This window comes from Castor canadensis, chromosome 1 (genome assembly GCF_047511655.1).
Source record: "Castor canadensis chromosome 1, mCasCan1.hap1v2, whole genome shotgun sequence".
NCBI classification, from domain to species: domain Eukaryota; kingdom Metazoa; phylum Chordata; class Mammalia; order Rodentia; family Castoridae; genus Castor; species Castor canadensis.
The window spans coordinates 206,604,540-206,629,213 of record NC_133386.1 but is presented as its reverse complement, the minus strand read 5'-3'; the positions used below and the strand labels follow the sequence as shown (position 1 = coordinate 206,629,213).

The window sequence follows — 24,674 nt, the reverse complement described above, 5'->3', positions numbered from 1 at the left end:
TTAAGACTAGAACTGCCATATGACCCAGCACTGACCTGTCTGGGATCCATACAGAAGACTTGAAGTCAGAAACTTGAAGATACCTGCTGTCCCCAAATATGGGAATTGGGCTTGCCTCCACTGGGGTGGCATTAGGAGGTGAGACCTTGGGGAAGTGACTAAGTCACCAGGGCTCACTGTGAATGGGTTAGTGCTTACAGAAGGGCGGTGAGACTGGTTTAGGCTCTTTCTTGTCTTTCCGTCTTCTACCAGGTGAGGACACAGCATTTGTCCCCTTTGGCCTTTGGCTCTTCTCACCATGTGAGAACTGGTGCTATGTATGAGGACAGGGTCTTCCCCAGACCCTGAGCCTGTCCGCATCCTGGTTAGGGACTTTCTAGCCTCCTCTTCTACCTGTGGGAAGGGTGCAGGTGGGGATGTTTGAGGAGCGAATGTAACAGCCGAAGATGGGGACCAAGGCGAGTGGAGACATATGCAGGTTACGTGGAGGAGGAGGGTACCACACTGTGGAGAGCTGTTGTGCTGGCTGTGGGCCTCCTGGGCTCCCTGCCAGGCACCTGTGGTCCTGTTTATATGAAATGTTCAGATCAGGGAAATCCAGAGGGACAGAAAGTTCATGGTCACCAGTGAGGGGAAGTAGGGTGGGGGTGTGGGAGAAGGTGACCTTCCCTCCAAAAGGAAGAAGTGGTCCGAAGGCAGAGTTCCACAAGATCAACCACCTAGTTAGTCTTCATGACAAAGCTGCGTGTGATGACCCCTGGGAGGGAGTTTGTAGCTGAGCCTGCAGCCCGAGTCATCTCCGACTCAGGGTTCCCGGCCAGGCTGCCCTGCAGGAACCCAGGTGGAGGACTTCCCAAACTCTTTCCAGCGAAGAGTTCAATGGATTTCCAAAGAAGCACCAGGGCTAGGACGCCCAGCTGCTGGTGAAGACGCACACTCTCTACCAACTGCACCTCTTGAAAAACAAACCTTTATTCAACCAAACACTCTCCTTATCCTGGACACAACATAAGCCACACATCCCTGCCCGAGGGTCCCTCTAGCAACCGTCCATAGCTAGACGGTGGCAAGGACCACAGTGCAAACATCACTAATTACTTTGGTTTTAATATTTAACATGCTGTTATAATATCTGGCTCCCTGGGTTGGAGGGAAGGAACTTGTCCCCAACCTAGGACAGTGCCTGGTTCCTAGGTGGTTCTTGCTGAGTGATACCACCTCGTTCAGAAGAGCTGTCTTTGGCACAGTTCTCTCCCTGGCATCTGCTCCATGTCCTGCACAGTTCCTGGAACTTGTTCAGTCTGCCTTTCCTTCTGTAGGTCAGCCCAGGGCGAACAATTTCTTCCCTTACTGAACATTCTTTTGCAATTATCCTTCCACTTTCCTTGGACTTTTACATCTGCATGTTGACATTAAATATTTGTTCTCACAGCTCAATAAAAATTTGGAGTCAAGTAGGAGAACCCCTCAGTAGGATGCACCATGCTGGGACCAGCAGCAATCAGGCAAGCTGGGGACCCTGCCCAGGGGAAGGGAACTCCACTCCTCCAGTTTCTCAAGGTACCTCAGATGAGGCCAGGCATGGTGGCTTATGTCTGTAATCCCAGCTACTGGAGAGGCAGCAATCAGGAGGATCACAGTTTGAGGCTAGCTCTGGCAAAAAAGTTAACAAGACCGCACCACAACAAACAAGCTGGATGTGGTGGCATGTATCCGTGGTCCTTCCTAAGTAATAATCCATAGGTCTGAGGCTGGCCTGGGCAAAAACTCAAGACCTTACATGAAAAATGAGTAAAGCAAAAAAGGTGGGGGTGTGGCTCAAGTGGTCGAGCTCCTGCCTAGCAAGTGGAAGGCCCTGAGTTCAAGCCTCAGTAGTGCCAAAAAAGACACTCCCAGGTGACAGTGGTGCCTTCACTCGGTGCGATCGCTCATGGCTTAACTTCCTTCACCTCTAAGTCAGAGGCCAACATCCAGAGATTTAAAACACAAAGGGGAAAACCCACATTTGTGTCCCTGGAGTTCCTTTCCCTGAACTCCAGTGCTATTGCAAGGAAAACTACAAACAACCTGAATGGCGCAGCCATTCTTTTCGTACTTGCTGGGCACATGGTGCAGCACCATTTCGCAGCATTTTCACCGTGTCAGCTATTAAGCAATCTAGAGACGGGAGTGTCCTGTGGCAGGCTGCATGCCATTTCACAGGAGGGACCTGACTATAGGCTCTGGCACCCACGGGGTCCTGGAACCCGTCCCCTGCAGCTACCGAGGGACGACTATGACAGCAGCACTGCTGTGCTGCTCTCACCTTGGCGGGAGACAGGGCAGGAAAGTCCCCCTGGGCTCCCGTGCAGTCAAGTGCACACAAACTGCAGACTTCACACCCAGGACCCAGTGTCCAGTGAAGAGGCAGCTAGAGTCCTGTCTTCAAGAAGATATGACTGACAAGACCTCTGCAAAATTCCCAAGCTGGGGATTGTGCACCCCACCCCACCCACAAATGACAGGCCAGGATTCAAAAGCCATTCAACTAATGTCAACTGAACATCCAGGGAGGGAGACAGTGCTTAAGTGATGTGGACCCCACCCTGGAGGAGCTCATGGCCTGTCACGGCCTGTTGGGGAGACACGGGCATGTGGGTACCAGGACAGCACAGTGTGACAAGTGCCTGGACGTGGTAGCAGTAACTTGACTGAAGTTTTTGGAGTGCAAACTGGGCACATGTCCGAGGAGCCTTTAAAAATTCTTTCAACTAGTTTTTCGAAAGAAGTGCTTGAAAAAGAACCGATCCAAGATGCAGGACAAAGAATGATGGGTGAGGATGTTTGTCACAGGTTACAGAAAGATTGGACCTGGCGCTGGGCTGTGGCTCGGGGCAGAGAGCTTACCTGGCATGCACGAGGCTCTGGGTTCCATCCCCAGCACCCGAGACACTAGGATTTAAATGTCGCAAAGTCAGGGCTGGTTGATGGTTAAAGAAGCCACAGTGCGCTGATTTGTAGATTACTGGGCAGGAGTCACGTGCCAAGCGATGACGTTTGATCAACAATGGACCCGCACACGAAGCTGATCCCACTAGACTGTGTCACCCGTGACGCCATCAGTGCTGTTTGTGTGAGCACACCGTGTGATGTTTGCACAGTGGCACATTGCTAACTGACACGTTTCTCGGAACAGAGCCTCGTTGTTAAGTGACACACAGCTGTGGTATGAAATGTTCCCATGCAAAACTTAATAATGCCGGGATGTTACAAAGTTCAACAGAGCTGTGGGATCCGCTGCACACTGGTCAGGACCTGCTCAGATACCAACACATGAGGATGCTTGTGTCTTTTGCATTAAATGACAGTGTTTGCCTGCAATCTATCGCCTCTGCCATGCTTTAAGCTGCCTCTGGATGACCTCCGATACCTAGCCCAATGTGAAGTTTCTATACATGCGTGTCATATTATGTTATCTGGGGACTAAGGACCAGCAAAAATCTGTTCATGCCCAGTATAGATGAGACGCTTTTCTAACATTTTTGGTGCACTGTGGTTGAGATCCAACGGCTGGGGTACTTCACAGTCACACAGGAAACCATGTTTGGTGCTCCCAGAATTGTGCTGTAGCCTGCGGCTTGTGGGCTACACAAGCCCACGAAACAACCCCTGTGTCATACGTGGAAACTGGACGGCTGAAGACCTGTGTAAGAGTGGCAGAGGCCGTCTGCAATCCCCAAAGAGCTGGGGAGCGTTTTGTTTTTGCTCACAGTTTTCTCTACTTTCTTCAATAAGCACGTAGGCTTTCTCTGCTCTCAAAAGAACTAAGACCTCTTTGCAAGATGAAGAAACATGCACACCTGTAATCCTAGCTACTTGGGAGCCTAAGATAAGAAGGATATTGGTTTGAGGCCAGCCCAGGCAGGACAAGGGCCTTATAAATGGCACCATTAATGTGTGGTCTCTCCCTGCAGCTGTGTCCAGGTCACACACAACACGATGGATAGGGTGCCTCTCGTCTGTGACTATGGCTCAGCCTTCAGCAAGGTGGGGTATGCAGGGACAGAGGCCCCCCTGGACGTCTTCCCCACCATCCTCGGGAAACTTCGGCATGACGTGAGTGATGTGGACTGTCCTCCCCTGGGTGGCCTAGGAAGTCCTCAGGCAGGGGTGGACATGCATCTGCATCATGGGACCCCTGGCTGGTAGCACACAGCTGGCCGGGCCACGCACCCCAGAGTTTCCACTTCGGCAGGAGCGGGTGGGGCCAGGACTTGCATTAGTGGCACTTCCCGTGGCTGCACTTCCAGGACACTGGTGTGGATGGAGCCGGCCAGTTACATAAGCTCAGGTAGATAAAGATCAGATTTCTTTCCTGACTTTCTGGAGTCTGGGAAGCCAAAGGCCGGGGGAACCACGCGTGGCAGGGGTCGGCTTGACGCACCACCCATGATGGAAGGGTAAGAAGGGTGGGGCAGACTCACCCTTTCTTAAGAAACCAGGTCCCTCTGTGAACCAGGTCCCTCTGTGACAGTACTGGCAACAACCCATTCTTGTGGGCAGAGCCCGGCCTCCTGCAAGGCCCCACCTCCCAGTCCTCCTGCACTGGGCTGGCGCTTTGGAGAACAAAGTCTGGTCAGTGTTGGGGACTCCTTGCGAGAATTGCACACCACTGCCCATGTGCTCACTGTGTGTTTTCCCACTTACAGAGGGGCGTGGGTTCCGACAGGCAGCTCTCCACCTTTAGCTAGGCAGGAACCAGCTAGTCCTTGGTGGTAACTGACATTCAGCCTCAGGGGAGGGGCAGTAGGAAAAGATGGGGACTAGGGCACCCACCCTGGCCAAAAAGGCTATGTGTGACTTGCAAGAAAATGGACCCAATGTTGCCAGATCGTCTGTTGTCCAAAAGAATATAGGAAGTCAGATTGTTTTGTTTTTTCAAACGTACAGAGCATAAAATTTAGCACCTTAATCATTTCTAAGCGCCAGCTCAGGAGCTTTGAGCACCTTCACAGTGCTGTCCAGCCATCACCACCGTCCACGTGCAGGACTTCCTCATCTGCCCACACTGAAGCAGACTCAGTGACTGACTCCCCAACCTCCTCCCAGCCCCTGGCCTGCCCCATTTCTTTCTTCCCAACTTTGACTCCTCTGGGTGTTCCTCCCGGGGGATCACACATAACTGTTCTGCTCATTTCACGGAGCACAGGATGTCGAGGTTCATGAGGCTGAATAGTATCCCATCCCATGTTCCGTTCATGCATTCATGTCGCCGAGGGCACTTCTGAGCCTTGGCTCTTGGGAGCAGTGCTGCTTTGAACCTGGGGTGTGCTAGCACATCTGCTTGAGACCCTGCTTTTGATTTTTTGGGGCAGATACCTAGAAGTGGAATTGCTGGATCATGTGGTAATTCTGTGATTAAGAATTTCAGATTTTTGCCTGTAATCCTAGCCTTGGGAGGCAGAGTTTCGGAAGATCATGGTTCCAGGCCAGCCTGGGCAAAAAGTTTGAGAGATCCAATCTCAACCAATAAAGTTGGGTGTGGTGGTGAACACCTGCCGTCCCAGCTATGCATGAAGTGTAAATAGGAGGATTGCTGTCCAGGCTGTAAACATGAGACCCTATCTGAAAAACAGCTAAAGCAAAGGACTGGTGGAGTGACTCAAGTCACTTCACCTGCTAGGCAGACCTCACCTGAGCCCAGGAGGCTGCGTTCACTGTCAGCCTTGTTTTCCGTGAGCTATTTCTCCCACAGCCTTGAGGACTTGGCTCCAGCCATGGGCAGCTGAAGTGGCTTCTGTTCACAGGAGAGGTGGCCTTCCTGCATATTTAAGCTCCCAACCCCTCTTGAGGCTGTGCCTCTCCTTACCCTCCCAAGGCACAGACCTCAGGCACCCCAACTCCATTCCCATCCAGGGCTCCAGGCTGGCAGCCACCAGGACAGAGGGGCCCTTTGTGGGAGGCCTGGTGGGGACAGAAAAGCAGGGGACAGAGAGCTTAGCCCAAAGTTGCTGGGTCTGTTCCAGCCAGAGCAGCCACCCTGATGTTCAGATTGTCTGGCAATGGGACGCCAGCCTGGGTCCTGTTCATCTTACTGCAATAAACTTCAAACAGGTGACCAGGCTCCTTTCACCCCCTCAGCCTCACACGCTTAGGTGTGGGTCAGCGAGAAAACATACGAGGAGGCCAGCAGCAGGGCGATCCTGGGTCAGTTCATGAAACGCATCGTGCGGTCTCATTTCACTTGCTCCCTGGCAGCTCTGTGCTTGAGAGAGAGAGAGAGAGAGAGAGAGAGAGACATACACACACGCACAGAGGCTTGAAGAAGGCTAGCAGCGTGCCTGAGGTCTCAGCCGGTGCCCTCACCCCAAGCCCAGACTCTGTGGTGGAAAAGACGAGCTAGCCTAAGGCACACAGCTCCTTGTGCTGGGCTGTGGCAGCCTTGAGCACGGGCTTTGCTCTTGAGTTCAAAGCCCCATGGCATCTTCAGCACGGCACCATTGGGTCATGGCGCCATTGCACTGTGGCCCCATTGTCCTGGTGCCCTGTTGCATTCTGCCTCACTGCACTGTTGTCCCAAGGCCAAGCTTCCTGCAGGCCACTCCCAGCCACCAGAAGCATGGCCGGACTCCTCTGCAGAATGAGTACAGCTACTCTGCAGGGGCTTTGCTGATCCTTCCTTCAGGGCACCATGGTCCAGGACACCCACATGCCCTGCCTCCCTGGCTCCTATGTGGCCGTCAACCCAATGCCTCTGCAGCCTCTGCAGCCTCTCCAGGCTCTCTGCCCATTTTTGCTCACATAGGAATATTTCTGTGAAGTCCACACCTTTAATCCTGACTCCATGTCTGTGCCTCAGGGGACCCAGATAAACACAAGAGCTAACTGGCAAATCCTATCTGAGTGACGGCATGAGAAGTTTAATCTATCTTGAAGGTTGATCTCCCTCAAAACCAGGAGCTGAGTCACCCTTTCCCCGACAGCCTCCTAGAGCAAGCGTGTGAGATGTGACCCACGACTTCCCTCTAATGGCTTCTCTCCTCTGCTGCCTTCAGTTTCCTCATCCACAGAGTGGGCCCGACAAGCATCGTACCCTGAAGGCAACTGGCCCAACCTCTTAACGGCCGCTGTAGAAAGCATGTATAGGTTCAGAGAGGGTCCTTGGTGCCCCCACTAGGGCTGGACAGTCCCTGCTGCTGCGTATTCTTGCACTGGCACCTGAAAGCCAAGCTCAGATGAGTCCAGCCCTGGCTGCCTCCTTTAAAGCTGACTTGTGTGACCCATGTTTTCCAGAATCTGCTGGTGGGGACGGAGGAAGAAGACTGGTTCATTGGAGATGAGGTTCAGAAGAATCGGGGGAAACTCAACCTGCATTATCCCATCTTCCGGGGAGCCATCAACTGGGACCACCTGGAGAAGGTGGGCCTGTTCACCGGCCCTACTGCTGCTGTGGCACAGAGGAAAGGATCTCTGGTTGTCTCTCACTCCCTCCAGATGGCACACCACAGTCCCCACCACAAGTCTCTGGAGTCAGGAGGCCTGACTTTTAGATTTTCCTCTGCTGTCTACTGACTACATTGGGGAATTGTGGCATAGCCTCTGTGACCCTCAGAGTCCCTGTACCAATCACACTACTGCTATGAGTGAGGCTTAAAGGGGATGGTGGATATGAAATACTTAGTCCCAGCTAGGAGGAAGTCAAACACAAGGCCAAGATGAACGGCTCTCTCTTTGTCACCAGGGCTTCCATAAGTGTTTGGGCAGGTTTTCCCCGCCCTGGAAATGTGTTAGTTATGGCATGGGAGTCCTGGGGCTGTCATGACAAAGCATCACAGCTGGATGGCTTAAACAGGAGCTTAAACGCAGTCCAAGAGGTCAGCAGTCCAAGATGAAGGCATCTGTAGATGATTCCTCAGGGCTGTGAGGGAGAATCTGATTTCTGCAAGTTTTACTGCCAATATTTGGGGATCCTTTGTAGCACCCTGATCTCTGTCTTCATGGTCATGTGGCATCCTCCCTGTGTGTATTTTTGTCCAGGTTTCCCCCTTTTTTGGTAAGGACACCAGGCCTGCTGGATTAGGGACACAGCCCACTCCAGTGTGACCTCATCTCAATTAACTAATACATCTGCAGCAAAGAGGTCATACTGTGAGGTGCTGGGAGCTGGGGTATGACTCTGGGGCAGGCGGCACAATTTAGCCCATAACCACGCTCTAATGCCACACAGTCGGCCCCAAACCTGGAGGCCTCACGGCGGGAGCCATTCCTGCCTCTGGGCTTCGGTGGGTCATGATCTGGGCGTGGCTCAGGGCTCAGAGGCTGTGGTGGACACCAGCTGGAGCCACCATCATCCGTGGCGTGACTAGAGTTGAAGCTCCATGTCCAAGATGGTACTGTCACGTGGCTGGCAAGGTGGTTCTTCTCCCCCGAGCGGCTCCCTGGGGCTGCCTGAATGTGTCACAGAATGGTCTTGGCCTCCCCTGGAGGCCAGGCTGAGGCTGCCATGCCACGGCTATGTAGCCTTGGAAGTAACACTGTCAATTCTATCTTGTTCTGTTGCTTCCACAAGCCAGTTCTGATTCCTTCGGGGAAAGTCTACCTAGGGCATGGATTCCAGGAGGCAGGAGAAGGGGCACTGGTCCAGGCAAGGTGCCAGCCCTGGCTCTGGCTGTCGTTCTCAAGGTGTGGCAGGGAATACAGACACTGAAGCAGTGTAGGACTTTGGGGTCCACAGTCTCCCAGCTTCCAGGCCCTGTACCCAGGCCGTTGGTGCCACCCTCCTGCCCACTGTCTTTGGTGACAGTGCACACTGCCTGCCTGAGTCCTTGTGAGACTGCTGTGTCTTCAGCTGGCTCCAGCTCTCAGTTTCAAGTACTTACCCAATGCCAGCTCCCCATCTTGTCCCTTACTCCCCTCCATGTCTGGTTGTGTCACACCTCTGCTCCAGGCCATCAGCAGCTGGACATCCAGGCAAGAATACACCTGGCTTCTGCTGCTTCTGCCACCTTGTGATTCATCTGACACCCGAGGTCCTCCACTCACCTTCACTGAGCTGGGTCCCAGCTCCTGTCCCCTAGTGCCCTAGAGCCTCCCCTTACCAGGGGCAGGCAGGAACCTCATACGCAATAACTGATTTTGTTTATTAAGTGCCTACTGTATGCTAAGTGATAGGTATCAAGGGCCACAGTGTACCCCTATGTTTATATGTTGGACTCTTGACCCCAGTCCCTCAGAAGGTGACTTCATTTGGAGACATAATGGCCTTTAAAGAAGCCATTAAATTCAAATGAGGCCATTAAAGTGGGTCCTAATCCACTTCAATGTAAATCTGTTAGGGAATAATGACAAGAAGAAAACGTCCACGTATGTCCAGTACAGGTGCAATTTGCTTTGAGTGTTTCTGACTCTGACTTGGTTGGCTGGTTAGTTGAACCTTTCGATATAGAATCCATGGATTTGAAGGTTGACCGAACTGCTTTGTCAGATAGATGGATAGGTGGAGAGGTAGGTAGATAGATGGATGCTTGATAAATGAGAGCGATCATGGCTACACAGATGTTAGGCATGGCAGCTACACAGACAGGTACTACATGACAGAGATATTAATTAGATCGATGATAGACAAATGATAGATGATAGAAAATGAGAGATGTACATATGTACAGATGATAGGTAGATAGATGATAGATTCGTGATAGATGATCCATAGACAAGGTGATAGATGATAGAGATACATATGATATAGATGGGCGATAGCTACATGATAGATGATAGCTAGCTAACTAGATATACAGACAGATAGATAGACAGATGACAGCCCACTGTCTGGCCATGCACCTGGGCTCTACCTCGCTCTCAGCAGAGCTCACCCTGCTGCCTTCTCTCCTCCAGGTTTGGCATTACTCCTTCTACAAGGTGCTCCACGTCAACCCAGAGCATCAGCCTCTCATGATGACAGAGTCGCCTTTAAGCACGTTGTCAGCCAAAGAGAGAGCGTCCCAGGTAACAGGGCCAGGTGGAGGGTGAGGAAGGCTAGAGGGATGAGGGGGCGGGGAGGGCCAGCATTCTGATGGATGTCTTCTTTGGAGGCCTGATTCTGACTTAAAAGCTCTGTGTCTCCCCTCTGAGCCTCACCACGGTCTTGCTGGCCCTGGAGGAGTTGTGGTGTGTGCCAGTGGGTTTGCTCTGACCGAGCTGGAGGGGGGAGGCTGTCATGGGCCCAGGCGGAGGGTGCCCAGCACAAACTACAGAGACCTCTGTGGGGGCCGGAGCAGAGCCAGGTGGGATCCCTGCTGGCTGCCCAAGTGCTCATCACAGTGCTCCTAATGAGAACACAGATGAGCTAATTAAGCAGGCAGCAAGGCCTGTCCATCTGGCCCTGCAACCCTGGAGCCCAGTGCTGTCTCCTGCAGCGCGCAGTGACCGGACAGGCAGGCCCAAGGCCAAGGCTCTACCTGCACGTGGCAGAGGCCCCCATTACTCCCGAGACAGCAGCTCCATCCATCACGATGCAGGCGAGAGTCACCACCTTCTGTGACACTGACCCCTTCCCTGCATGCGGACAGTGGCATGGTGAATGTGGCCACAGCTGGGCTCCCGCGGAGCAGACACAGCCGGCACCTGCCTGAGACCGTCCAATGTCCATGAGGGCCTTGGTAAACTGGAGGGTGAGAAGGGGGCAGGGCCGCCCTCACCCCAAGGGCCTGTGCCATTCCCCCACTGAACTAGCCAGAGGAAAGAGCAAGAGGGTGTGGTACACACAGAAGAGCTGTAGAAGGAACTGCTTCATGCCCTTGCAAAGGCTGACTAGTCCAAGGTCGTTGTGACAAGCCAGAGGCCCAGGAGGCCTGTGGTTGGTTCCCGTCTTTAGTTCTGGAGGCTGAAGCCCTGGGAGAGTTCATATGTGAGTCCAAGTCCAACGGCAGACATCCAGTGCCAGCCACCAGGCTGGGGCCATCCCTCCCACTCAGGCTTTGTGTCCTTCTTAGGCACTGACTGATGAATGAACCCTCTGAATCCAGAGGCTACCTGCTTCAGCCAGCCCCCTTCTCCAGAAACCCCCGCAGACACACTGCAAAAATGTCTGACAATAACTGGGCAGCCTGTGGCCATTCAGACTGATATGTGGAACTGACCATCACGCCAGACCCAGCGCAGCCCCAGCCTGCCTCCAGGCATTCCTGCCTCCCCAGGCCCATGTCTGCCTTCCTGCCCTGGCTTCTGCTAATTCATCCCCCAACTGTGTTAGGGTCCAGCGGGAAACCCAAGGGCACTCGGGGTCACGCTGCCCCACTGAAGGCGGCAGGGATCCCGCTGAAGGCGGCGGGGGTCGTAGGGAAAGCAGCTTGGGCAGTCCAGCATATGAGACCAGTAACGGAGGGAGAGAGGGGCATTGCCACCCCTGGGTCCTAGCAGGCAATGATGGTTGCCAGCATCCAGGGAACAGGCCCCCACTGAGGAGCTGTGGCCATCAGAAGAGGGACTGGCAGGGAAGAAGTAAGGACAGCAATACCCCACCTCCCTCTTCTGCCTTCCCAGTATCCTCCTGGTGTCCCTACAGGCAGGAGCTAAAGGAACACCCAAGAAAAGGTGCCCGGTCAGAAGCAGTGAAGAAGCTGAGGCCTCTGCCAGTAAGGAAGGCAGAGGCTAGCCCTACCCGGTGCAGGAGGAGCGAGGCCTCACTACCAGAGACAGGTGGTTCCACCTCTGTTCTGTGTTCTGCCTTCACCTTCCCATTATGAAGCCACCTTTCCAGCAGGCTCCCTGCCCTGTCTGTATCCATATGTCCAGCTGTCCAACATGCAGGGCCCCTGAAAGGAGAACAGAGACTGGGATGGGCTGAGCAAGGCAGGGCTGATTTTCCCCCTGGAAGAAGTCTTTGTGTTAGCAAGGGTTTGGGGACCATGTACCAGAAGAGAAGCCAAGTGGGAGCAACCCAGGGTACAGGGAAGGGCCTGGCCTGGCACTGAGACTCCCAGGTTCTGGCCCTAGCTTGGCTGATAGTGGTCTTGCCGTGCCTCAGTTACCTGTCAGAAGGATAGTAACTGCCTATCTTGGTGAGGACAGAATGAGTTAATGTCCACAAAGCATAGAGTTTCATACGTGTCAAGTGGTCAACAAACACTGGTTCTCACTGTCCCCAGGCCTCTGTCTCCTCATCTGTGCAGTGGGAATTGACTGCAGGAACCCTGAAGATACCGCCCATACTCACAGCTCTGTGACCTGTGACCTTCAGGCCCCATGGCAGGCAGTGTGGGTTGGAGCTGGTTTTGTTAGGGGTCAGGGTCTGAACTTAGATCACAAAAGCTGTTTCCCCACTCAGAGTTTGTGCCCAACCTCCCCCCTGCACCACACTGTGCGTCCATCCACCTGTGGATGAAAAGCTGTAAGGGGGTTCCAGTTTGGGGCTCTTGTAAATGAAGCCACCATGTGTAAGTGTGAACTAGTCTTTGCTCAATCATTTCAGCCTTCTCTTGGGTGAATACCACACTCCCCTCCGGCCCCCAGCTCTGCCCTTGGTAATTCACTTAATTATACGTCTTCGAGGTGACCCACTCAGTGGTCATTTTCTAGAAAACACTGTCTTTTGTTTCTTGACCATTCAAAAGAAGCCTTTATTAGGTAACCCGGTTGGGGTTAGGGGATGGGGGTAGTGTTACACAGGAGAAAAGCCTTCCAGACTAAGCTGGAAAGTGCAAGAGCAGCCTGCTTTTACAGCCAGAAGAGGGTGTGGCATACAAATATGAGACTGTAATGTGCACCAATCACAGTCTAGCTTCCAGTTTTACCAAGACCAATCACAACAACCCTCACAAGAACCATTCACAAGCCTCAAATAAGAACCAATCACAAGCTATAGAAAATGCTGTCTTGACCCCCTTTGGAGACCCTGGCTGAGACAGGTCAGTTCCCCTCTTTAGCAGCTGATCAAATCTGCACCCCATCCACTGCCCTTACTGGGCTCTCCAATTGTCCTGGGAACAAGCACCTGACACCCACAGACAGGGCCTCCATCCAAGAGCCTCAGAAATGCCCTGAATGAGTCCATGACAGGACCCTGAGAGACCCACCTGCAGTTCTGACTCAGTGTTACAGCAGCCTGGCCAAGTCCCCACGTGGTCCTGCACTGCAGGGTCCTGCTCCCAAGTGTATGTAACAGAGCCTCTCATCTGTCCGAGTCCCACCAGAAGAGCCTTTACACACATGGAACATAGTGTCACATCCTGCAGGTGACGTCCACTCACCAGCCAACCTCACGAAAGCAGGCCCCGTGTGCAGCATCGTACACTCAGGAGGCTGAGTCTCGTCCTGTGCACCTGGGCACTCACATTCCCGACTGTGGGGCTCATGTGGACAATGGAAATGCCACATACCTGGCAGGAAGAGCCAGGCTGTGCCTCTTTTGGTCACTCCCTCTGCCCCTGGTACCCAGTCAGCATCCAGTCCAGCGTTTCTGGAATAAACCATGACAGGGCAAGGTGTCTGCATGTGGTCACCACTCAGGAGCCATTAGCTGTGATTGTCTCCATGGTGAGGAAGAGCTACTCTCTCCAAATCAAAAGGCCAGCTCTCACTGTGTTCCTGCCTTCCAGCCATAGTAGGAAGGGTATGTCCTGTGACCAGGTGAAGGCTCCAGAGAGCCGTGAGGATTGCTGCAACCACCCTGTATGACAAAGCAGTGCTTTGCCAGACCCACGGTGCCCTGATCTAACCAGCCTCCCCACAGCCACAGAAGCTCCTAGAAGGACAGCGTGAGCTGCGTCACGCACTGGGAACCAGGAGTGCCTGTGCTGCTTGAAAGAGAGCCAGGATGGAGAGTGGTCTGCCTTTGGCTCCTGGCCTGGGTCCCCTGGAACCAATGCCACCTCTGTGCCAGCCTGACTGCCAACTGTTGCTAATGTTCCTCCCTAGATCCTCTTTGAGACCTTCAACGTGCCTGCCCTGCACTTGGCCAACCAGGGAGTCCTTTCTCTCTACGCCTCTGGCCAAACCTCTGGTGGGTAACCCTGTGGGAATTCATCCCTCCCCTTTTCAAAATGGTTTTACTGAGGTGTACTTGACACACAGTAAACCACATGAATTTTGGGTGTCTGAGTTTCGGGTGTACAACTTGATCAGTGCTGACACACACACTCAAAAAACCACCACAGCCAACCCAATGAGCCTGCACATCAAGCCTAAAGGTCCCCTCACAGCCCACTCTGTCCCCCTCTCCTATCCCCAGAGGACCACCAGCCTGCCAGCATATAGGAGTTTACATCTTCTGTAGGATCTTTTTGTAGAATTTTGTAGAAATGGAACTGAGACAAAACTGCTCCTTTGTGTGTGACTTCTCTCCCTCTGCACCATTATTTGGAGATTCTTCTGTGCTGTCTGTATTAAAGTTCATTCTCTCTTCTTGCTGAGTGGGACACCACTTCAGAACGCACTATGCTCTGCTACTTACCGATGAGTGGATATTTGGGCTGTTTCTTGTTTGGGACCATTTTCACTGACAGTGCTGGGAACATTGGAGTGCAAGTCTTTGTGTGGGTATGTGCCCTTGTTTCTTTTGGTAAACACCAAAACAGAAATGGCTGCCTCACATGGTAGGCCTCTATTTAGCATTCTAGAACTTTGCCAGACCAGTTTCCAAAGCAGTGGCACCATTTTTGCCTTCCCACAGCCTTGTGGCAGAGTCTCAGTTCCTCCACACCTTTGTCAACTCTTAGAATAGTCTGGCTTTCTATTTTAGCTATTCTAACGAGAGTTCAGTGGTGTCTTGTGATTTTAATCTGTGTCCCCCAGTGACCAGTGACATTGGACATTTTCCCTGTGTTTGTTTGCCCTCCACATATGTACTTCGCTGAGAGTCTCTTCAAATGTTGGGTCAAGTTTTTTCATGGAGTTGTGCGTCTTTGTGATTTGAGAAATCTTTTCATATTCTGGATATCAGTCCTTTATCCGATGTGTGTTTTGCTCCTGTTCACCATGGCTTCACGTTTTGTCCTCTTCCCAGCATCTTTTAAAGAGGAGGTTTTAGTTTCTATAAAGTCCAATTTATGAATGTCTTGGTGGATTGTGCTTCTGGTGCCATATCTAAGAAATAGACATCAAAGTCAAGGGCCTTCTGCTATGTTTTCTTCTAGAAGTTTTCTACGGTTTAGTTTGACATCCAGTTCTATTATCCATTTTGAATGAATTTTCATATGTGGTGTGAATATGAAGTGCATGTGTTCCCATGGCATTGACTGAAAATACACCCTTTCTTCATGGAAGTGCCTTTGTACAGCTTTTGAAAGCCACTTTTCCATATGTGGGCTCACTTCTGTGCTCTCTGTCCTGCTCCATCAATCTGCTTGTTGAACATTAGGTCAGAACTCTATTGTCTTGATTTTTGTAGTTTACAAGATGTTACTATTATTAATTATTTTTGATGGTACTGGGGTTTGAACTCAGGACCTCACATTGCTAAGAAGGCCAAGAAGTCTTAAAATAAGCATGTTAGTGTTACCTCTTCTCTCTGTGGAAGTCCTGCCTCCATCCTGCTCTCAGAGGGACGCCATTCAGCCCGTAGCATTGAGGGCCAGGTTAACTGGTTTTCCATAGATTTTCCTTACCAACTTCAGGAGGTCCTCCTGATTCTTACTTTTCTGAGAATTGCTTTCTTTTAATCAGGACGAGATGTCGGATTTGGTCAAAGTCTATGGATGCAATTTTATAGATGATTCTCTCTCTTTAATATGGTTAATTACATTGATTGACTTTGGGTGGCAGAACGGACCTTGCATTCCTGAAACAAAACCACTGTGGTTGTCAGGAATTCTCCTTTTAACATGCTCTGTTCAATTTGCCAACATTTCATTCTGGAGTTTTGTGTCTATGTTTGTGAGTGATGGTCTGCTCTTTTCTTCTCTATGGTGTCCCCTCTCCCGGGGACCACAGTGCAGTGCTGCCTGATGTCCAGTAGCTTCTGTCCTCTTGTGGAGTTGTCGGAGGGTAGGGACCTGCTCTGTTCGGCACAGCTGGGAAGGCAGGTCCTCCTCATTCAACATGGCTTCATTGAAACTTGCGTTTCTTGGCTAAAAGGATCAGTGGGTGGAGGGAGAGAATTACGCAGCCGCCAGCTGGCTTTGGGCAGCCCCACTGTCGAATACAGTGAGGCCCTGCACTTCTGTTACCACATACCATTCCTTTGGCCCATGATGCCCTGGTGGACCCTGCTAATAAAGTGTGTGCCTCCTGCCTGCGTTCCAGCTCAGGAGCTGCCCAGAGGGTCCCAGTGCCCCACCAGAGCAGAGACAACTGTGAAGAGAAGAAGCCATTAATATGGCACTCTTTCCCTTCCCCCTGTACCTCCTTGGTAACCATTGCTGATGTTTGCAGTCGGGTTTAATAAGAAGACCTGCAGGCTTCCATCCACTTGTTTCCCCTTCCACCTTCTCTTCCACAGACCTAACCATTTGCGAGGAGTGCTATGCACCTGACATTGTGATTCCAGCATGTTCTCTTATGTAGGAACAACTATTGAGTCTGGAGAAGACATGACATTCTTTGTGCCCATCATTGATGGCTGTCCTTTGAATCAGTCAATCATGCAGCTGGATGTAGCTGGCCAAGACCTGACGTCGTATCTCCTGCAACTGTTGACAGATGGTGGGAACTTCCTAGTGGGCACAGGTAAGAAAGACTACCATTCTCAGACAGGTAGAGCAGAGCCTGGGGTGTGAGTTCCGTCAGCCTACAGCCTTGGTTTGTAAAGCTATGGCTACTGGACCTTCATTCAAGTTTTAAATGTTGAGGACATTTAGTGGCTTGAAAATGATGAGGAAGGCAAAGATGATGTTGATGGTGCTGCTGATGGTGGTGCTGGGGTTGGTAATGACAGTGATGACAGAAAAGATGGTGGTGGTGGTGATGATAATGGTGGAGATGGTGGTGGTGATGATGGTAATTGTGATGGTGGTGGTGATGACTATGGTGGTGGTGACAACGGTGGTGGTGATGGTAATGATGGTGGTGGCTGTAGTGATGGTGGTGGTGATGGTGATGGTGGTGACTATGGTGGTGGTGATAGTGATTATGATGGGGTCATTGTTATGGTGATGATAATGGTGAGCTAAGCTTTACAGAGACCTTATCCTGCACAAGGCATGGGGCCACTGAACATTTCACATCCATTCTCTCTTGCTAAGTGGGAGATACTTATTTCTATTGTAAGAGGAAGGGGCTTAGGAAGGGCAGGAGATCTGACCCACATGTCCTCAGTGTAAGAATGTTAGCTCTTGGGACATGAACCCAAGGACTTCAGACAAGGCAGTGACTGTCCTCCTGGGCACCCAATTCTTGGACCAGATTCCCGGTTTATATAAACTGCATGGCACTTACCCCAGTCAGCCTTCCAGCCTGCATTGGCCTTTCTGATCTTCCTGGTTGAGGAGTCTGTATCAAAGGCCAAACAATGTATGGAACCCCAAAAAATAACAGCAGTGCAAGGGAAAGTGAGAACTTAGGGGCAGTCTTAGTGTGTTACCGATAGCTGTCACTTCCCAAGGTTTTTAAGTTCATTATTTCACCATGTCCCTCTAGTGAACTGGTGAGTGAGGACTAACCCCATTCTTACAGTTGAAGAAAGGGAGAGTTTAATGAATTTGCCTAAATCTAGGTATTTGGTAAATGGCAGGGTGGGATGTGAACCCAGATTCATCTCACCAAAGCTAAAAGCAGGTAGAAAAGGGAAAGCACTAGGGGGCTGCTGCAGCATCTCAGAATCTAGGGAAGGGACCAGAGTGGCTAACAGTGTCAGTGGCCAGAGGGGAAGGACTGAAGGGTGCCCGAGGCCTGTGAACTAGGAGTATGGAAGAGACCTGGGCACGAGCAGCTTGAGGATCAAGTGAGGGCAGCAGCCGGAAGTCAATGGGCTGAAGAACAAGTGGCATTTCCAGGGGAAACTTAAAGGTCCAAAGTTAAAGACAATGACAGACCAAATAACACCAAAGAGGCACGGCTGGACTTAAAATCTTTTGTTGGCCACCCGGGAGAAGGAAGGGCCTCAGTTTCTGGGTATTTCTAGTTGAGGGGCCTCCACTGGTTGTAGACCGTCCTGCAGAGGAGGGGCATCTGGAGGTGTTCTGAAATAAAGTTGAGTCTGATTTTCTAGCTCCTCCAAACACACATCATGTGTAGTAAGTTGTAACCCATAAAATGCTGAAAATACCCAGCCCCTTGCATGGTAGTTATGGTTCAGGACAGATCTGTGCTTCGTTTCCCCTCTCCAAAGCCGGCCCCACACCCAGCACAGGCCAAGAGAACCTGGAGGAGTCACAGATGTGGTGACTTCCCCAGGGCGGCCGGTCTCACCCAAACCATGGCTGCTTTTGTGGATACACCATCTCTCACACCCTCTTCCATCTGGTGCTTTTCCCTGCAGCTGACCGAGAGTGTATCAGGGATGTGAAAGAGAAATGTTGCTATGTGGCGTTGGACTTCAGCAACGAAAAGTCAGAAACTGACTGGTCTGCCTGCCAAAAGAAAGTCCAGCTTCCTGATGGCCAGGAGGTCAGCCTGGGGCAGGAGACTTTCTTCTGTCCCGAGATTCTCTTCCAGAGCAAGCTCATAGGTGAGTCCATGGGAAGGGGCAGAAATCCCAGACATGGGCACAGAGTCCTGTCCTCAGAAAGAAGGCACTGGGGCAGCCAGGAGGGGACTCTGGTATGAGTAACAAGTAGGCACCTAGGTCAGAGGTTCCTCTGGAGGCCAGGTATGGGGTTTGTGCCTGTGGTCCCAGCACTCGGGAGGCAGAGATTTAGAGGATCACAGTTCAAGGCCAGACCAGTGAAAAAGTTAGCGAGGATCCCATCTCAACCAATAGCTGGGCGTGTGGTGCATGCCTGCCATCTCAGTTACGTGGAAGGCAGTAGCTAAGAGGATCGTGATCCGTGGCCAGCCTGGGGCAAAAACATGAGGTCCTACCTGAAGAATAGCTAAAGGAATAGAGCACCTGCCTAGCAAGTGCGAAGTCCTGAATTCAAAACTTCGTACCAAAAAAAAAAAAAAAGGAGAGAGAGAGAGAGAGAGAGAGAGAGAGATGGGATTTGTCAGCTTAATTTTGCAAAGGCTACTAGAGCCAGGATGCTGCCTGAATGGAAATCGTTTTGTGAAATAGTTGATACCAGGGCCTGAGGAGTTAGTCACTGCCAGTGAGGTTTGAATGTAAGTGCCCTCGGTGAGCAAGCAGAATTAGCCGGCACTTCCTCAGCCATGAGCAGTGGGGTCCTGCAGTGGAGCTGGGCAAGGTCACGTGCATGACCACTTTGAAGCCACAAGGGCCTGGCTGTGGGTGGTGCTAATGAAGCACCCAGGACTGTCTGGGGTCCAGAAGCTTCCTGCCTCCCAGTGCCTTCACTGGAGGGGAGCAGCCCAGGCATAGGACCTCCGAGCTCTGGGCCCCACGGTTCTTTCTTTGGCCATTCCGACAGGAAGAAACACCCCGGGCATCCACAAGCTGACCGTCCTCAGCATCAGCTCCTGCGACACCGCCTTCTGGAAGGCGCTCTTTGGTCACATCGTGTTGTCTGGAGGCACCGGCTCCTGCTCTGGCTTGCGACAGAGGTTGCAGAGAGAAATATGTAAATTGATTTGCCCTCATTTCAATGTGAAGGTACGTTCCTCACCCCCCTGCCTCATCTGGGAGCTTCTTGGTTCATTCCACAGGTGTTTATAGAATGCCTCCAATGTGGCAGGCGCGAATAAGCAAAAATGACAGAAATTCTTGGTGTTTACTTTCCAGCAGGGGAGGAAATGGTGACGATGGGCATAAGGTCATATGGGGAGAACAGTTTGTGCAAAGGGACTGTGGGCTGTGAGGGAAGGGAGGAAGAAGGAAGGAGAGAGTGATGCAGAATTGAGGTGTGATGTCCCTTGTCACCCAGCTCCGAAGCCCCATGTAGGACTTCAGATCCGGCTGTAGGCAGATCTGCAGAGGGAACTTTCAGGCGTGTGTCAGTGTATTTCCTTCTGCAGATGCCCCTGTTTTCTGTCCCTCACTCTTAGCGTGTCCATTCAGACCAGGCTCTCTGAAAATGAACACACAGCAATGACCCCAGCTCTGGGCAGTACCTCTCCTTCTTCCAGAGCAGCTGGGAAGCTGGGAGTGAAGACCAGTTCCTGCACCAAGCAGCAGTGCACAAAGTATCACCCCAGTGCCTCTTCACAGATGCATAAAAATTCACACAGCACTGGAAAGGCCGCCACCTTCCTTCCTGAGGCCGCAGCCTCTTATTCTGATCCTCTGGCATCTCACACAGTCACCCTGGACAGCCGTGCCCACGCCTCGCACGTCCTTGCCAATGTGTGTGGGATGTTGCCAGGTTGCTCCCCGACCCGAGTTCTTACTTCCCACACCTGCAGCCTCCACTGGATCACCAGACATAAAATCGCCCGCATTCACATAACGGTAGCCAGCAATTGCCCTCCTGTCTTCTCACCCCTGGGCCCTACTCTGGCCCCATCACTGTGGTCTCTCTGCTCAGCTCCCCGGGACCCTCAGGCTCTTGTGTGATGAACTTTTAATAAAGCAGACATGAAGGCTTCTGCTTAACCTGGAGTGGAAAAGCAATTAGAACTGAAAACCATGAATTTCATTTGCAAAGGGCCTCTCAGGCCATCTGTGTCCTGCCAGCACATGGCTGGGCTGTGTTTGGACCTAGCTTGGTCATCCTCTGTCCTCAGGTGCCCTCCACCACCCTCCCCCTACCCCCAAGAATACCCCACCTCTTCTATAGGAAGATGGGGTGATGACACCCGTTTCCTGGACCTTAGTTGTACTTTCGCTCTTCTCTGCCCTGTTTCCTGTCTTGGGGTAGGAAGATTTATCTTTACTCATCCATAAGGCTTATTAAATTTTTCACCTGGTAAGAAGAATTGTCATGTAAACTGAACTCATTCACCTTGAGAGATCAGCTGGATCCAGTGGGGCCAACTTTTCAAGTACAGACGGCCCTGACCTAGGATGTTTTTTGTTGGCTTTGTTTTGGCAGTGCTGGGGTTTGAACTCAGGGCTTTGTGCTTGCTAGGCAGGTGCTCTACCACTTGAGCCACAACTCCACCCCTTTTGTCTGGTTATTTTGGAGATAGGGTCTCACTTTTTGCTCCAACTGGATAGTAATCCTATTTATGCTGGGATGACAAACCCCATCTCCTCCCACCAACACACACACACACACACTCTCAGCTTTTTCTGTTGAGATAGGGTCTCATGAACATTTTTGCCTATGCTGGCCTGGAACCACCATCCTCCCAATCTTAGTCTCTCCAGTAGCTAGGATTACAGGCATGAGCCACTGTGCCCAACCTTGTTTTTTTAATTTCTTAAACTTGTAGGGACAACTCTTCTCTTAGCCAATACCAGCACGTGGTTTGCACCCAGCACAGTTCCTTGACTGCTTGGGCAGTGACTCTGAAGGCTTGTCTTCCCCCACTCCTGTCCCCCCCACCGACAGGGAAAACTTGACTTTCCCAAGTCCCTGTTCCAAGCTTTGCCCTGCACATTCCTCAGCCATGGGCTTTTGCCTTCCTCTGTCTTAGAATAACGAACTTGCTGTCCTATTTTATACCTATGCAATTTGCAAAAAATTAGTGATTGAGGGAGGATGACAAGGGTCTGACTTGAGCAAGTGACCTTAGCTTTCTTGAGCCTCAGTGGCCCCACCTGACAAGTGGGTGTGGAGATTTCTCTGCCATATGAAAAACACCACTCTCTCTCCTAGACAGAAACCAACCAAAGCAGCATACAGGTGGCAGAGTTCAGGGTGAAAGGGACAGCAAAGCCAGAGGGAGACGGTCCTCAGGTTCCCTGTGTCCCACAGTGTAGAAGAGGCTTATTTTTCTGGAGCATCTGAAAACTGGTGATTCATTCATTGATTGGTTTTGCTTATCTGTGTTTTCTAATTAATTTTTTCGGTGGCACTGGGGTTTGAACTCAGGGCCTCATCCTTGGTAGGCAGGAGCTCTACCACTTGAGCCACTCCACTAGCCCTGTTTTGTGATGAGTTTTTCCAGATAAGGTCTTGATAACTATTTGCCTGTGGCTGACCCTCCTGATCTCTCCCTCCTGAGTAGCTAGGATTACAGGTGTGAACCACCAGGCCCAGTTTGTGTTTTCTAATTTACCTAAAAAGTACACATCACATGTGTGGTCTTTATAAAGTACAAAAGCAGGGGCATGGGTCCCCTGACCCTTGTTCATTTCAGCCAAAGTCTGCAGCTAGGGGAAGGAGGTGGGAACTGTCGCCATCTTTAATGTTGTGTGTGCCTGGAGGGAGAAGGTGAAGTTCTTTAAGGGGTGGGCATTTGTGCCCACCATTGAGAGTTGTATTTTGATGTTGACTTCTTTCCCTCCTTTCCCTGCCCTTCTCCCCTGCCCTCCTTCACTCTCGCCTCCCTCTGCCTCCTCCACCCCCTCCAGGTGGCCACCTCTCCATATGCCAAGTACGGTGCCTGGGTTGGTGGGTCCATCTTGTGCTCGCTGTCTACGTGCAAAGACATGTGGTTCACCAGCGATGAGTATAAGGACATGGGTTCCTCTATCATCAAAAGAAGAAGCTTCTGACTGTGGGCCTCCAACACTGCACCCCGGTTGAGGCTCAGCCTGGCTGAACTGGTCAGAAGCAACTCCAACACAAAGCCCTTCCTCCCCCAGAGTGCAATAAAAGCGACCAATTAGGGACGACCTGTGCCTCTGGTGCCATCAGTCTCCTGCAGCCCTTCAGGATGCTTGCCTCGTTTGTACAGAATGCATTTCTGGTCCTCCTATGTCCCAGTCAGGATGGCTCAGCAATGCTGCACAGCCAACATCCCCAGTTCCCAGTACCTGTCCCCTCCCGTCCCTCCTGTGTCACCCTCACTGGGAACCTGCAGGCAGAGCGGACACCTTTGGGAACACGGTCATCCTCTGTGGGTCCCTTCATCCAGGTCATGGATAGAGAACAGAGGTTTGCAGCCCTGGTGGCTGACAAGTCCGAGAGCATACTGATGCCACCTGGTGAGGGCCTTGTGCTATGTCACAACATGGTGGAGGGCCTCACGTGGTGAGACAGGCAAGTGGCTAGCCAGCCCACCCTCACGGTCTCATCTCTCCCCAGTCACCTCCCCAAGGTCCTGCCTTAATGCTGTTGACATATGCATGTGTGGACCAAGTTTCCAACACATGAACTTGTAGGGGACATGTTCAAATACTAGTGGCTGGGTCTTACATTGGTAGCAAGATGCTCCAGCACCGAAGGGACACAGGGTGCATCTCACAGTTACTTGGTCGGCACAAGCCACACCCCCAACCACAAGAGGTCAGGCCATAGGCTTGGCATTCCCATGGTGGAGACACCACGGATGCCCCTGCCGTGCGATGGCACCCAGAGCACACACTGTGCAAGCAGCCTGTGTCCTTTGAGGAGTGTGGCCACCCTGATGTCGTGAGAGGCTCCTAGTGTGAAAGCTGACCTCAGATACGGGCTGGGGCTGAGAGAGGTTATTAAGTAGTAGTGGGAGTTTAGATCCATAAATAGCATGTTCGTAAGAGCACCAGGGGGCCAGAGCAGGGGAGAAAAGAAAGTAACCAAACACACAGGAGAGATGAGAGTCCCAGTGTCCACCCTAACAACTGCAGAGACAAAGACTCTCCAAGGAAACAAGAGTGCCCATGGCAATGGAAAGAAGGGGATTTGTAAATCCAGGACACAGGGTGAGCCATGGCAGGGTAGGGGGTGTAGACCATCTAAGGGGGCAAAGGAAAGCAAAGATTTTCATTTTTTATCTTAATTTTGTTGATGGTGCTAAGGATTGAACTCAGAGCCTTGTATTTACACTTGCTAGGCAGGTGCTCTACCACTTGAGCAAAGACTTTTAAAGAGAAAAACCTGAGAACTGTACCCAGCAATGTAATCTGTCTTCCTTTCACTTACCCAGAAAGAGTCCTTTCTGCTAGATTTCAAGAGGAGATGGAAGTCGGGACCTTTGTTTGAGCCCTAAACCCAGCGCACTCTACCTGTGAGCCTCTGCATGGTTCCCATCCGTTCTTCAAGTCTCTGTGCTGTCATGGATGGCAGGCAGTGTCACACAGGTAAGCAGGTTTCGTATGGATTATTTAATGATGGAGTCCGTGTAAGGTTGCCGACACCTCTCTGGAGCAGGTGGCTCTGGCTGCTGGTGCTAGAAGCCCCTGCTGGCACCTGATTGGTATGCAGCAGGCAACTGACTGGAATGCTCCAGGAGGAGGCCTCCTGTCACAAACACAGCAACCAGCAATCCTAATAGCCTGTCACTTTCAACCAGATGCTGAGGCCTGCCTCATTAAAAGCCAACTCGGCTGGCACGGTGGCTCACACCTATAATCCTAGTTACTCAGGAGGCAGAGATAGAGAGAGTCATGGTTCAAGGAAAGCCAAGGCAAATAGCAAGACCCTATCTCAACCAATAGATGGGTTCACGGTCATTTCAGCTATGAGGGAAGTGTAAATAGAAGAATCAGGGTCCAGACCAGTACAGGCAAAAATTCAAGACCCTATCTGAGAAATAACTAAAGCAAAAAGGGCTGGAGGCATGGCTCAAGTGGTAGAGTGCCTGCCTAGCAAGTCCAAGGCCCTGAGTTTAAACCCTGGTACCACACACACAAAAAGAGCTGAGTAAGGGCTTACTGTGGACCGAGCTTGGAGCCTATCTGC

At 51.6% G+C, this 24,674-nt stretch overlaps 1 protein-coding gene across 1 annotated transcript in view; it reads left to right on the top strand.

The window, feature by feature from the left end:
* The window catches only part of LOC141422460 (actin, aortic smooth muscle-like), a 30,763-nt gene extending 7,820 nt beyond the window's left edge, over positions 1-22,943 (top strand). The window contains exons 2-9 of the mRNA XM_074069708.1: positions 3,954-4,095; positions 7,273-7,398; positions 9,871-9,981; positions 13,891-13,975; positions 16,477-16,638; positions 18,389-18,577; positions 19,437-19,618; positions 22,424-22,943. Of these exons, the coding sequence (XP_073925809.1) occupies positions 3,979-4,095; positions 7,273-7,398; positions 9,871-9,981; positions 13,891-13,975; positions 16,477-16,638; positions 18,389-18,577; positions 19,437-19,618; positions 22,424-22,567 (1,116 nt within the window). The 5' untranslated portion in view covers positions 3,954-3,978 and the 3' untranslated portion in view covers positions 22,568-22,943. The remainder of the gene's footprint in view (positions 1-3,953; positions 4,096-7,272; positions 7,399-9,870; positions 9,982-13,890; positions 13,976-16,476; positions 16,639-18,388; positions 18,578-19,436; positions 19,619-22,423) is intronic.
* Positions 22,944-24,674: the final 1,731 nt, after the last annotated feature.